At 58.2% G+C, this 13,340-nt stretch overlaps 1 protein-coding gene and 2 long non-coding RNA genes across 4 annotated transcripts in view; 1 reads left to right on the top strand and 2 right to left on the bottom strand.

Annotated features, from left to right (window-relative positions):
• The window catches only part of LOC131503813 (uncharacterized), a 10,438-nt gene extending 9,348 nt beyond the window's left edge, over positions 1-1,090 (bottom strand). Inside the window, exon 1 of the long non-coding RNA XR_009257623.1 lies at positions 983-1,090. This is a non-coding gene — a long non-coding RNA (uncharacterized LOC131503813). The remainder of the gene's footprint in view (positions 1-982) is intronic.
• EN1 (engrailed homeobox 1) lies at positions 149-5,759 on the top strand. The gene is made up of 2 exons (XM_058715489.1): positions 149-1,562; positions 4,623-5,759. The coding sequence occupies exons 1-2, from the start codon at positions 701-703 to the stop codon at positions 4,937-4,939; spliced, it is 1,179 nt and encodes a 392-aa protein (XP_058571472.1). The 5' UTR covers positions 149-700; the 3' UTR covers positions 4,940-5,759.
• A 2,104-nt stretch (positions 5,760-7,863) lies between these two features.
• Positions 7,864-13,110, bottom strand: LOC131503810 (uncharacterized). 2 transcript variants are annotated; one of them, XR_009257621.1, is made up of 3 exons: positions 12,640-13,110; positions 11,143-12,229; positions 7,864-8,258 (listed from the first exon to the last, which is right to left on the bottom strand). It is a non-coding gene; the product is annotated as an uncharacterized LOC131503810 (long non-coding RNA). The 2 variants fall into 2 exon arrangements; XR_009257622.1 differs by having other exon boundaries at positions 11,143-11,352.
• Between the last annotated feature and the right edge of the window lie 230 nt (positions 13,111-13,340).

The following is a 13,340-nucleotide window of genomic DNA, read 5'->3' as shown; positions in this document are numbered from 1 at the left end:
TGCTTCCGGTTTGAAGGCAAAAAGTGTGCCTGGGTGATTTTTTTTTTAAGCGAGAGAGTTTGTGCAAAGATCCGAGCTGTCAGAGATTTGAGAAAAAAAAAAAAAAAAAAAAAAAAAAAAAAAAAAGGCAGCCCCGGCGCTGGCGGAGACGCGCTCTCGCTGCAAAAAAAGCAAAGGCGATTAAAGGCGCTGCCAGCCTCGCGCTCTGGGCACAGCTGAGCGTGACACTCGGGGAAGTCAAACCCCTCACTCCTGCCTAGGAAGATGGCTAGACTTTAAAGACTATTTTTTCCCTTTAAGAAAAAAAAATTTCTTGGAGCTTTTTTCTTTTTTCTTGCTTTCTTTTTTCTTTTTTTCTTTCTTTTTTTCTTTTCCTTTTTGGCCGTGGCTTACTCCCCATTTAAAACAAATCATTGAATCTGGTTGCAGAAAGAAAAAAAGAAATAGCCAAGTGTCTCCATATCTGGATGTCTACAAATTAGAGAGAGGGAGAGACAGCGAGATCTATCTGCTCGATAAGAGCGAGCGATCCAGGCCAGGCGCCTGGGCTTTTTTTCCTGCACCCGCCCCGTGCCTTCGCTGGGGCTTCGCCGGCCTCCTTCCTCCGCGCACCCCCACGGGCCGCTGGCAAAGTGGGGTGGGGAGCGAGGCGGGGGGGGCGGGGGCCGGCGCGGCGGCCGGGGCGGCGGGGCGGCCGAGCATGGAAGAACAGCAGCCGGAACCTAAAAGTCAGCGCGACTCGGGCCTCGGCGCGGCGGCGGTGGCGGCGGCCCCGGGCAGCCTGAGCCTGAGCCTGAGCCCCGGCGCCAGCGGCAGCAGCGGCAGCGATGGAGACAGCGTGCCGGTGTCCCCGCAGCCCGCGCCCCCCTCGCCGCCCGCGGCGCCCTGCCTGCCGCCCCTGGCCCACCACCCGCACCTCCCCCCGCACCCCCCGCCCCCGCCGCCGCCGCCGCCGCAGCAGCATCTCGCGGCGCCTGCTCACCAGCCGCAGCCCGCGGCCCAGCTGCACCGCACCACCAACTTTTTCATCGACAACATCCTGAGGCCGGACTTCGGCTGCAAAAAAGAGCAGCCGCCGCCGCAGCTCCTGGTGGCGGCGGCGGCCGGAGGAGGCGCAGGAGGAGGCCGGGTCGAGCGTGACCGAGGCCAGACCGGCGCAGGTAGAGACCCTGTCCACCCGCTGGGCACGCGGGCGCCAGGGGCCGCCTCGCTCCTGTGCGCCCCGGACGTGAACTGTGGCCCACCCGACGGCTCTCCGCCAGCCGCCGGCGGCGGTGCGGGTGCGTCCAAAGCCGGGAACCCCGCGGCGGCGGCGGCGGCAGCCGTGGCGGCGGCGGCGGCGGCGGCAGCAGCGGCCAAGCCTTCGGACAGCGGCGGCGGCAGTGGAGGCGGCGTGGGGAGCCCTGGTGCGCCGGGTGCCAAGTACCCGGAGCACGGCAACCCCGCCATCCTGCTTATGGGCTCAGCCAACGGCGGGCCCGTGGTCAAAACTGACTCGCAGCAGCCCCTCGTTTGGCCGGCCTGGGTGTACTGCACGCGCTACTCGGATCGTCCGTCCTCCGGTGAGTACCCAACCCCGGCTGCGCCTTGTCCCCAGAACTCTCAGCCGCCACCGTGCCGGGGGGAGCAAAGTCGGCCTCCGCCGCTCTCTCCTCTCACGCCTGCTTCCTCCGCCTCACCCCCGTCCCAGTCCCAGCCGGGTGTGCCCCCAGTCCAGCGCTCCTGGCCTTTGCGGCCACCACTGGAGAGGCTACAGCTCCTGGCACGAGAAGCTCGATCTTTTGGTTTTGAAGTCCGAGCCCCTGGGGCCTTCTTTGTGTTTTACCTTTATTATTCTCAGGAAAGACACAGTCATTGATTTTCTTCCAGGGAGAGAGATGTTTAGAGCCGGCGGGAAGGTGGGCCTAGTGATCTGGGTCTGAAATCCCGCCAGCCAGGTCCGGAGGAGGCCGAAATCCAGCAAGGCTCTGATCAGAGAAATCATTGCCTTGTGTTCTTACACACGCAAACACCATCTCTATATTTTCTGGGGAGAGTTTCTTTACATCGAGATAGATTTGAGGACACACAGAAAGAGAGAGAAAAGCCTCTGATCGCTGTCTCTTCTTCCCCAGGCCGGGTAGGCAAGAGAGTCTGACCCGGGTGGGTAGAATCCAGGGAAAGACGGTTGCCAAAACCGTCGGTGCCGAGAGCCCGTGGCTCCTGGTTCTCTAGCGCTCACAGACAGTGGGAGAGGAGAGGAGACCGGTCAGGCTCGGGCCAGGCCGCGGGGGCACAGGACATGATTGACAGCCTCCTGGGCAGCTTCTCCGTGCCACGGGCTCGGACATCCTCCCGACTCTGCCCCTTCCTTCTTCCACTCCTTTCTTCCCCGTATCTGCCAGTTAGCAGATTTCCGCCAGCCGTAGGTTGGTTTCCTTCGGCCCTTTTTCCGCCTGTCCCTTGCGCTAGGAGAACCCGAGGCCGAGGAGACCCGCGCTGGGACAACCCAAGGCCCCGGGAGAGGAGGCTGGGGCCTGCCCGCCTCCCGGGACGGCAGCACCAGGGAGGCGGGTGGGCACTGCGAGGAGGGCAGCAGGGGTTCTGGCCTACAATTGGCGTTCCGGGCACCCGGTCCGGCAGGAGGCCTGGCACAGCGTAGCCGTGCGCCTCTCTACTCCGGCAGCTGTCTAGCCTCCCCCACGGTTGCCGGCCGGGCGCGGATCGATGCGCGCTATCAGCCCCCGCCATCTCGAGCCCCGTTATTGACACGTCGGACTCCCTGAACCTCCGAAAAGCTGCTTTGATTGACTCGCCTGATGGATAGAGTGATTGAGCTGTCAGGCTGTGCGGCTCAGGCTGGCCAGGAGGCTACGATTTTATTACAAGTGTCCGTGCCTCTGCACACACGTACACAACAGCACTCTTAACAACGTCCCGGACGCACAACGCGCAGCGGGGCCTTTCTGGAGATGTGCACATTTCCTGGGCAATCTCTCTACCCGCTCAGCTAATTACTAATCCAAACTGAGGCCGTCCTCCCTCCCCACCCTACCTCTTAGTCCTCTCTGCACAGAGCTTAGGAGTGGGCCTTGCCTTTGTTCTTGGCCGCTTTCCTTCTTATGGGCCTGGGGAGGCAGGGTACTGGCTCCTCCTGCATGGGCAGTTCAGGGAGATGAACCTCAACCCAGACCTGAGTCGCTGCAGTTAGCCAGGCCTGGACTCTTTTGTCATAGGACAGCTGGTGACCCCAGGCGCTGGCCTGCCCCAGGAGCCAGCAGCCCAGCTTACCCCTCTGTTGCTAGGTTTGGAGACTCCGGTGAAGACCATTCTTTCCAGACAGTTTCAGATATTAAAAGGCCCAACAGGGACTTAACTTGGCTCAGTAAGCTCCCATAAGCAGGACAGGGCCCACCAAGTAAGTGCCTGAAGACTTGGGTGTGAGGCTGATAGACTGAGGTGCAGGCTTTAAAGGCTGCCTCCTCTTTCCCCTTCCTCTCTCAGGGCTGGGCTCCATAGCAGCTCTCTTCCCAGACCAGATTTTGGGAGAGATTTCACCTTCTTGGGGGGAGGTTTGCTGGGGCCTCTTCCCATATTCGTCGTAGGCGCGAAGCACAAAATTCTGGCAGTATTCTCCCTCTGTCTCTGTCCCTCTGCCCATATTTTGCTCATGGATGGGGTCAAGAGGGATGTAGTCTCTTTGCAAATGTCTTAAGATGGGCAGGGAAAGCATATCTGGTCTGTTTTTGTTAATCCAGGATTTTTCAATCCTGAAACTGTAGCTTATGTGTTCAAAAGAGAGAGAGCCCGGTGGAGGAGTGGGGAGGGTTCTCGCTTTCTCACTGGCACCATCCAAGGGGCCAAGCGGAGAACCCTGGGGGCCAGGGTCATGTGGGTAAGACATGCAACCGGGTGAATGCCTTTTCCCTCTCTTCAGAGACCGGGGTGGTCAGTGTCTCCCTGGGATTCTAGAAAGGGCTTCCGTTAGGCCAAAGAGAAAGGAGACGTGGAGAGAACATACACCAAAGACTTTGGATCTAGGCAAGCCCCTCCAAGTCCCCCTCTTATCCCCTTGTTTTCTGGGGTCAATAGCCACAAGCAGATGGGGTCTTATTGTCCGTGCTGGGTGTAGGTGGCTCCTTGAGGAGGAAGGGAGGATTAGTTTCCAGGCTGGCAATTCCCTCAGGGCAGTCCTGCCCTAGTGTCCTCACTGGTCCAGTCTTGAGACTCTTTTTATTCCAGGGCTGTGAAGACAGCAGGCCCCTGACCTCCAGGTCTGGGATCCACCGGATGAGGCTCCAAATGTGTCTCCATCTTGGATTATGGGATTTAAGCCGGGCACGCGGCTCTCTGGTTCCGAATTCGGGTGTGGGGTGTACAGACAACCTCGGCCAGTTTTCCTCCGCGGCCCGTCTGGCGCCCCCCAGAAGGGAACTCGGCGACCCCAGCAGCCAGGCGATGGATTGATCTAAGGGCTAGCCGGCGGGAGGGAGCCAGGGGCGCCGCAGGGCCTCCGCAAACGCCCCGGAAGCGCAGGGCGCGATCCCCGCTCGGCCCTGCAATTCTCACGGCTTCCTCTGCCCTCTACCCCCTCCCCTCTGCCCTCCGTCCCCACCCCCACCCGGCCCTCTCCGCCGCTGCAGGTCCGCGCACCAGGAAGCTGAAGAAGAAGAAGAACGAGAAGGAGGACAAGCGGCCGCGGACGGCGTTCACGGCCGAGCAGCTGCAGAGACTCAAGGCGGAGTTCCAGGCGAACCGCTACATCACGGAGCAGCGGCGGCAGACCCTGGCCCAGGAGCTCAGCCTCAACGAGTCCCAGATCAAGATCTGGTTCCAGAACAAGCGCGCCAAGATCAAGAAAGCCACAGGCATCAAGAATGGCCTGGCGCTGCACCTCATGGCGCAGGGACTGTACAACCACTCCACCACCACGGTCCAGGACAAAGACGAGAGCGAGTAGCCGCCGCCGGCTGGGGCCGCGCGGTCCGGCCGCCGCGCCCGCGCCCCCTCCTGGCACCGCCACCGCCACCGCCACCGCCGCCTCCGCCTCGCCGGCCCCACGCCGGGGGAGAAAGAATCCGCGCACAGGAGGGAGGGAGCAACAGGGAAGAGAGAGACAGAGAGAGAGAGACAGAGACAGAGAGAGTTTCTCAGAATGGAGAGTCACGTTTGAACGAAACATTTTTAAAAAGGGAGAAAGACTCGGACAGGTGCTATCGAAAAATAAGATCTATTCTCTATTCACGGTATAAGGGGCGAAACTGCGAACTCCTTAAAGCTCTATCTAGCCAAACAGCTTACGACCTTGTATATATTTAATTTCAGGTAAGGAAAAGAAATATGTGTAGCGATCTCTATTTGCTGGACTTTTTATTAATCTCCTTTATTATTATTGTTATAATTATTATAATTATTATAATTATTTTATCCCCCACCTCCGCCTCGCTGCCCCCGGCCCAGTTTCGTTTTCGTTGCCTTTTTACTTTTGAATGTTGTTGCTTCTCCGGTGCCTCCCGCCCCGCATCGCTGGCCCTCGTTTCTCTGGGACTTTTCTTTGTGTGCGTGAGAGTGTGTTTCCTCGCGTGTCTGCCCTTCGCCTCTCCCCCCCACCTCCCAAGCCCCATCTGTCGGTCTGTCTGTCCTGCTCCCCTTTCGTTTTCCGGAGACTCGTTGAGAAATACGACCCCACAGACTGCGAGACTGAACCGCCGCTACAAGCCAAAGATTTTATTATGTTCAGAAACCTGTAGTCTGAAATAAAGTGTTCACTGTGCTCACGAGCCGCTGGCGGCCCTCCTCCTTGCGGGTTCGGGAAGGGCGCGGGCGCAGGGCTCCCGCGCGCACCGCGCACACACCGGCCGGCCGGCCTTCCCACCAGCGCGCAACGAATTCCGGGGGCCAGACGAGCGCGCGGTGGTAGAGGCGGCCCAGATCCGGGCGGATCCGGGTCTAGAGGGTCTGGAGGGTCTGGAGGCCCACGCCTGGTCTCCAATGGCGTCCAAGGGAGCCAGAAAGGCGAAACCTCAGTCCTGACTCCGGAAACACTGCTGGGGCTGTCGGGCCGCTCCCGGTGCGGGGCCAGGACCAACCTGGCTTTGGCCTCCTCCTGTTCGACCTGCTCTGCTCCTCGCTCTGGCCTGCACCTTTCCCTTTTCTTCCCTCCCGTCCCCCTCCCAGCCTGGTGCGGGCTTTGCTTGACGTTTTTCCCTCCGGAAGCAGAAGGCCTTCCCAAGGCGGGGCAGAGGTGAGGGGCTGCCTCCAGCTAAGGTGCCCACCAGGGCCAACAGCTCTTCGGCCTGGCCTCTGGGCCTGCCCTCTCTGCCGCCTGGTCTTCACCGCTCTTAGTTCGGAGAAGCGATTCTGTAGGCGAAGCGGCGGGGCCAGGGCGGCACAAGGAACCTCTCCGGGCTGGGCGGGATCTCACGGTCTCCTATAGCCCAGGGAGAAGAGGCCCGGATCCTGGGACGCTAGGCAAAGCAGCAGCACATTGCTGCTGGGATCACTTTGAGCCATCTCCCAAGTGGGCACAAGCCTGCCTCGTCCAAACCCCAAACCTAAGCGGGGTCACTCTCAGAATGCCAACAAAGACTTGCTTCCTGACTGAGGGGGGCGCAGACACAAGCCTCCAGGACCCTTAGGACACGTGGACGTCCCAGAGGGAAATGTCTGCACTCTTGCCCCTTCCCCCTGGGGCCTATCCTCCTGGGCAGGCACTGGGCCCCCTATATTCAGGGACTAGGGGGAGGAACGAGAGGCCCCTCCTCAAGAGGTATCATCTTTTTGTCCAGGATTTGTGTTTTTTATGATAAATTCTCCTTTCCTCCTCCTTCCTGTCTTCTGAAATATGTGTGCGTGTACCTGTGTGTGGCTAGACGTGTAGGTGTCCTGGTGAACTTGTGTGCGTATGTGATCATGTGCAAACACGGGTGCATATAGGTACCTACCTGGTCTTGTGTGTCCCTGCATGTGTGACTATTGTGCTCGCTGAGTGTTCGTTGCTCTGTAATTGGATGCACACTTGGATGTTTGTGAGCTCATGGCGTGTGTTCGTGTGGTCGTTTGTGTTTGCACACCAGAATGCTTGTATGTTTATGGGGCTTAGGTCTGCATGGGAACTCTGTTTCTGTGTTCTTCCCTTGGGTTTCTTTCCTGTTGTTTTTGTAGGATTGATTTTGTGAGAAGTGAGAGTGGCGTCATTCTGCCTTTTTCCTTGAAAATCTTCCCGCTGATTTGGGCCTCTATCTGGGGAGGTGACAGTGCTGAGCCGGCTCCGAGTCCTTGCTCGAGGGTTTGGGGGCTTGAGGTTCAGTGGCCTGGAGTTGGAGAGTAGATGTGGTATTGCCATGGACTCCCAACTTTGTTGCAGTAAATCTTTTTCCTCTTACCCCCTTCACGCCTTCTTGGGGTGTGGAGACTCATCTCTGCACATAATGGGTGTTCAGTCAATCCTTGAGTGAAGCATTGGAAGCAGAGGCCTGGGCCCTTCCCTGGGGTGGCCCAGATGCATGGTTTTATGGAGGTTGGAGGTACATCCTTTGCCTTCCTTGGTGGGGAAGGGGGCCTGGGATCTTCAAACTTTCCAAGGCTTCAGGTTAGAGGGTCAGAGACTTGGAGCCCACCGTCCTCCCCCTCTCCTCCAGGTAGCTCGGAACATCTAGCCACATCCAGAAGTGGTGCTGGGGGCGCCCTGCTCTGTCGAGAACCTTCTCCTTCGAGTGCCTGGAAACGAGGCTACCCTTTCTGCATCCTTCTTCATGGTGGCCCTGGGGGTCCCGAGGCCACTTCAAGACCACCAGATCTAGCGGCTGGGGTAGAGGCCAATGCAAGCAACAACTCCAGAAACGATCCTATTCCTTAAGGCTCCATTTCAGCACTCTCAACGATCCTATTCCTTAAGGCTCCATTTCAGCACTCTCAGGAGGTCAAAGCTAAGAGCTCTTCCCCTTAACCTTGGGGGAGAGGGACGAGGTGGTTACCCCTCCCCGGGATTGTATTAGTGAAGTCTATGGATGTGTCATTATTATGTAATTTGATTTCTTGCCCATATCTCCTTTTATCTTCCAACCATTATGGGCAAAGAGAATTTTCTTTGTCCGGTGGAGGAAACTGAAGCTCGGAGAATTTAAATATTTGTTCCGTGCCTTGTCCGTGGCTGTGTGTCTTCTTCTGTGTCATATCTACTCTTAGCACCTGACTTTACCTCGGAACCTGGCCAAGACCCTGACCTTCCCACCTTCTTGCCTTCCTCCGTCCTCATTTTCCTTTCTTCCTGATTGGGGCTGAGGAGAGAGGAAGAGGACTTTGGTCAGTTCTCTTTCTTGTTCCCCCTCTAAAAAAAGAAAGTAATAATAATCATAAACAGGCATTGATTTCTCTGATTTATGGGGCTGGCTTTAGTGAGCCGCCTGTGTATTAAAGTCTGAGGTTGCATCGAAATAAATACTGGCGTGTGCTATCCCAACTTCCTCATTTTCTACCTTTTTTTAAAAAAATGAGTGGATTGAACCATAAACTTAAATCTTCCTCAGCCCAGAAGGAAATGCACACTAGCCGAGTCTAAACAGTATTGATCCCTGGCTCTTTCTGAGGGCAAAGGTCTCTGTTTTCTTGCTCAAAAGTCTTGTTCCTTCAGTAGGGTCAGGGGGAGGCTGTGGATGGAGGAGGGGATATTTGGGTGTGGGGGGCTGCCTTGTGTGTCTGGGCAAGCTTACACGTTTGTGGGTTGTCCTGTGTGTGGTGGGGTATTGGTACGGGACGGTATTGGGTAGTTGTGCCTCAGCTTGGGAGATGGAAGTGTGTGTTTTGGGTATATGGATGCCAGTAGTGACTGGTGTTTGTGAATGTGTGCATGTGTGCCCAGCTCTCTGGCTCCCTAGGCTGGGTTTCCCAGGGCACAGAGAAGGAGTGGTCTGCTAGCCTGCCCCCCTACCTGGCCCCCACAGCCCTGTGACCTATGACAGCACTTCCAGAGGTGTTATCACCAGGGAGGTCACTGTGTCCTAGTCTCTCCCCATCCCAACTTGCTGCCACCCCCCCCCCCCCCCCCCATCCAGTGCCCTCAGTAAAAAGCCTGGTTGCAGGGGCAGGGGTGAGGCTTGGCTGACTCCTGGAGGCCAGAGGCCAAGGCCACGGTTGGAGAGGCCCTGTTCAAATTCCTTGTCCTGTGTCCAGGTGTCCACTGCGGTTCTCAGGTGTGCTCCTCAGTCCCTCCAGTGCTTAGCCTAGATTTTCTGTGTTGGAGAAAACCCATCCCTCTGGCAATAAAAACTGCCTTCCGGTATGCACCAACGTGCGCAGGGGGTGGGAGGGGCAGGGCAGGGCAGTGGGCAGCAGCCCTCCCTTAGCTTTGCCTCACCTCTCCATGGGGACGTGGCCGTGTGTCCTCCTCCCCCCACCCCCACCAGCGAACTCGTTCTTCTCTCACTTTGAACTCAGGTGAGAAGGTTACACTCCTCTGGCAACTTGTGGAGAGGGACAGGGCTGGGGACCCTGCCAACCCCCACTCCTCCCCCAAATGCTTTAGGCCAGTCTTTTAATGAAGTCCCGTTGTTGGAGGGGGTCCTCAGGGATCCTTGAATAAAAAGGTTGCATTGCACAGGCAGGGGTGGGGTGGTGGGGAAGTTGGGGGTTGAGGGAGCGTGGAGGAGGGGTGGGGGTGGGGGGAAGTCCTGAGAGAGTAAGTACCTCTTTCAAAAGCAAGGGAGAGGAAACCGGCCCCCGCCCCTCCCCCCCAGCTGTCCCGAGTCCAGTGTTCTTCCCCGTGTGCCACTGAGTGGGCAGTGTTGAAGCACAGACAGCCGCTCTGCATACATGCACATGCTTCTGCACACAAAAGAGCAGGTGCATACATTCATCTATGCATTCATCTATGCCTATATATGTGCATGTGTAAAATATGTGCACATATACCAAAAAAATGTTAAATGGGCTGAGCTATAGAGGTGTGTTCCCCACAAGCACAGGGACGTTGCCTGTGTAGAAGCTTCTGGCACACATTCACGCATGGTCCAGGAGTACACATAGCGGTGTGCAATACACATCTGCATGCCCCAGCTCTTGGGCTTCCCGTCTAGCCTGTACAGGGACAGGGCGTTGTTTCCAAGCCTGGGACGTACCTGCTTGCCCCTTCCATGGAGGCCCCCAGGAGGAACTGGGGTGGAGGTGGGTGGGTTGGTTGGGTGGGGGCCAGGAAGACTGGAGTCAGGGCAGCCAGGAGAGTGGTGGGGTGGCCCCTTCTCTCACCCAGGAGGCTGCTGGGTCCTGGTGACTCTGGGCTCAGACACAAGGCACACTTAGTACAACTCTCTCCATCCTTACGATGTCCCCTGCACCTTCTCAGGTGCATCTCCTGGGGGAATGGCGGGCCTCAGGCAGGGAGGTTTCGAAAAGCAGATTTTTCAGAGAGCTTGGTAAGTCCTGGGCCATATTTGCCCCTAGAATTTCCTTCTAAATGCAGCCTTTCCTCCGCTGAGGTGTCACTCTGGAGATGGGACTCTGGAATTCTCTCCACAGATGTGGGAGTGGGTTGCTTTGGGGACATTTGGGAAGATTTCAGCCTCAGTAATGGAAGACTCCGGGTATAGGTGAGTCTGTAAAAATCAGGATTTACTGTGGGTGTATAGGTACACACATCATACCCTGAACCGAGAACTGGGATCTTTCACTCTAGACTGGGCTGTTGGCAGCGGGAGTGAGGTGGGATGGAGTGGTGGGGTGGGAAGAGGCAGTAGGAGTGTTGTGTACAGGGAAGTGATGGGCACCAACATCCCCCTCCTCGACTCTGCTGGGGGAGGGGGTAAAACTCAAGAAAGCTTTAGGGGACTAACAGCCACCAGCAGATTCCTCCCTGCCCCCCTCCCCCCCCCCCAAGCACACCATTGGGTGTTTGGAAGCTTCCTCAGGGTGCACTCATCCTTCTAGAGGTCTGAAGACGTGTCCAGCAGGTGCCAGAGGGACACAGTTGCAAGCGCAGAGGGGTGGGAGACCCCCGGGGGGCCAGACGGAAGGAGTCGCAGGAAGAGAGGGGCCCACGAATATTTAAAATGTGGCCACAAGCGCTGTGAGAGTGGGCTAGAGCCCTGACGGAGGCCAACGAACTCCGCAGAAAGACCCACAGTTCTGCCATCTGATAAAGCCCACACAACAGGAAACTTGACCACAAACCTCTGCTGCTGCTTGGCGGCCTCCAGGGGGCTGGGGAGAAGCAACCTGTAATAGTTGCAATGTTGTCCAAGCTGAAGGTAATGTATGTGCTGAAGAAGACAAAGCAAGTCCCAGAAACCACCTCAGCGGAGCTCACCCTGTCCTCCTCTCCCCTTCACTTCCACCGGCAGGACTTGTCCATTGGACAGGATGAAGGCAATTCAGAAGACACTTCCAGAAGTTTGAAATGGTTAATAACATAATCATAATTTACTTGCCAGCGCACACTGCTAGCTATTTGGCATAATTTACTTAATTCAGCCGCACGCACTTCTTTGAGTGGGATGTTATCATCCCCATTTTACAGATGAGAAAAGTGAGGTCCAGGGCCGTCTTGCCACAGTCACACCAAACCACATTAAAACTTACACTGTAGTAATGCATCGTAAACTGCCAGGCTGACTCGCCTTGGCAACTGGCTCAGTATCAAGTCTCCAGCATACGGAGAGCTTGGCACATGGTAGGGAGAGGCACAGACTTGGGTTCAGGACTAGTCTCTGTCTTTTGGACTCTCAAGAAGGAGTGGCTCTCAGCCCCCACCCCCGACCCTGTACTTCCCCTCAAGTTAGTCAAGTCAAGGCTGAATTCCTGCTCTCACACCGCACTCCACCCGGGTCTCAGATGGAGTTCCTGGGGGTTCCGTCTTTTCCCCATCCAGAGGGCCCCCCGCCCTCCACAATCAGCGGGGTCTGCTTCCCTCCTTCCTCTCCCACCTGCGCCCAGGCCGGTGGGTGGAAGCGTCCCGCCCCAGCCGGGCGACTCCGACTTTGTCCTTGTCCCAGCCCGGCCCGGCGGCCAGCGCCCTGCCCAGAGGACACTTCGCAGATGCACTTCCGGTCAGCGCGACCCAGGCCGCAGGCCCCGACCGCCCCGAGCACCCTCTGTCGAGTGGCGTGTTGGAGACGGGAACGCCTCTGGGGCTCGCGATCCCTCCGGGCACCGCGAAACCCCATTTCTGCCTCCCAGCTCGTGCCGTGGCTCGTGCCTCTCCGCTCGTTGGGGACCCCAAGAGAAGGGCCACTCCAGCCCGGTCCTCGCGCCCGACCTCCTAGCAGGCGACAGGGACTCGCGCTCAGGCCGCATCTCTCCCCCGCCCCCGCCCCCGGGTTCTCCCAAGTGACTGTTCTTTGTGCAGTTTCGATTTGCGTCTAGGCCGGGTTCGCGTTTCTTTCTGTCATTTTCTATGGGCTTCCCAGCCCCCGAGTGCCTCCACGTCCTCTGCTCCAAGCTTTCTGTTTTCTGCTGCGGAGGCCATCCTCCTGTGGCCAATCTCTCCGGCCGCTCGGACTCGGCCTCCGCTGCGGGTGTGCCCGGGGTCCCTTAGGCTCCCCGCCTTCCGCCTCTCCTCTCCCCGGGGCCCAGCTCCCAAGTTTGCTCCCCGCTGCTCCTAGGGAGGCTGGCGCGTCCCCGACCTTCCTGCCCCCCCTCCCCAGGCCGGCGCAGCGGACCAGCGCTGACCTTGGAGGCGGCCAGGCTGCCCCTCAGGGTTCTCCGGTGATCCCTGCCCCTCCTTGACTCGATGGCTCCCGAGTCGTGGCCGCTGGTGGCGGGGGTGGGGGTGGGGGGTGGGGGCGGCGCCCTTCCCCTGGCAGTAACGCGCAGCGGCTTGCAATCTTGGCTGCACACGCCGTGGCTCCGAGCGGCCCCGGCCTGGGGTCAAACCAGGAAGGAGGAGGGGTGGACCTCAAGGCTGGGAGATCCGACTTTATTTATGTTGCTTCAACTTGTCCTGAACGGTTAGACGAGGAGCGCTTGCGCGCACACACACCACGGGGAGTCCAAGCCCTCGCTGGCTCGACCCGCCGGCTCAGCGCCCTGCGCGCTCTTGGCCCGCCCGAAGGCCCTGGCGTCAGAGGGCTCGGCGGCGGCCTCCTCCGTGCGTGGTTGGGGAGGACCTGGCCCCAGAAGGGCCACCAGCTGAATTTTCCCGGACTAGGTGAGCGCCCTCCGAAATCCCCCATGCGGGATCCATTTTTGGGCAGAGAAAAAGTTGCAGTAGCAGCCCAGTCCCCTGCTGCCTCCCCCGTCAACAAAGCGAGCACCTTCAGGGCTCAGACATTTGCCCACATTCCCTCTCCTTTTCTGGAGATAATTTGGCCAAGTCGCTTGCCTATGCACAGCTGTGGTTTCCCGCTCGGGTTCACTGTTTACTTGGAATT

This window comes from Neofelis nebulosa, chromosome 2, assembly GCF_028018385.1.
Source record: "Neofelis nebulosa isolate mNeoNeb1 chromosome 2, mNeoNeb1.pri, whole genome shotgun sequence".
In the NCBI taxonomy this organism is placed as follows: domain Eukaryota; kingdom Metazoa; phylum Chordata; class Mammalia; order Carnivora; family Felidae; genus Neofelis; species Neofelis nebulosa.
Note: the sequence above shows the minus strand (reverse complement) of the source record. Positions and strands in the feature narration are given on the sequence as shown.

Coding starts and splice junctions, on each gene's coding strand:
- EN1 (XM_058715489.1), top strand. CDS start 701: ATGGAAGAACAGCAGCCGGAACCTAAAAGTCAGCGCGACTCGGGCCTC. Junction 1,563..4,622: donor CTCGGATCGTCCGTCCTCCG/GTGAGTACCCAA, acceptor CCGCCGCTGCAG/GTCCGCGCACCAGGAAGCTG.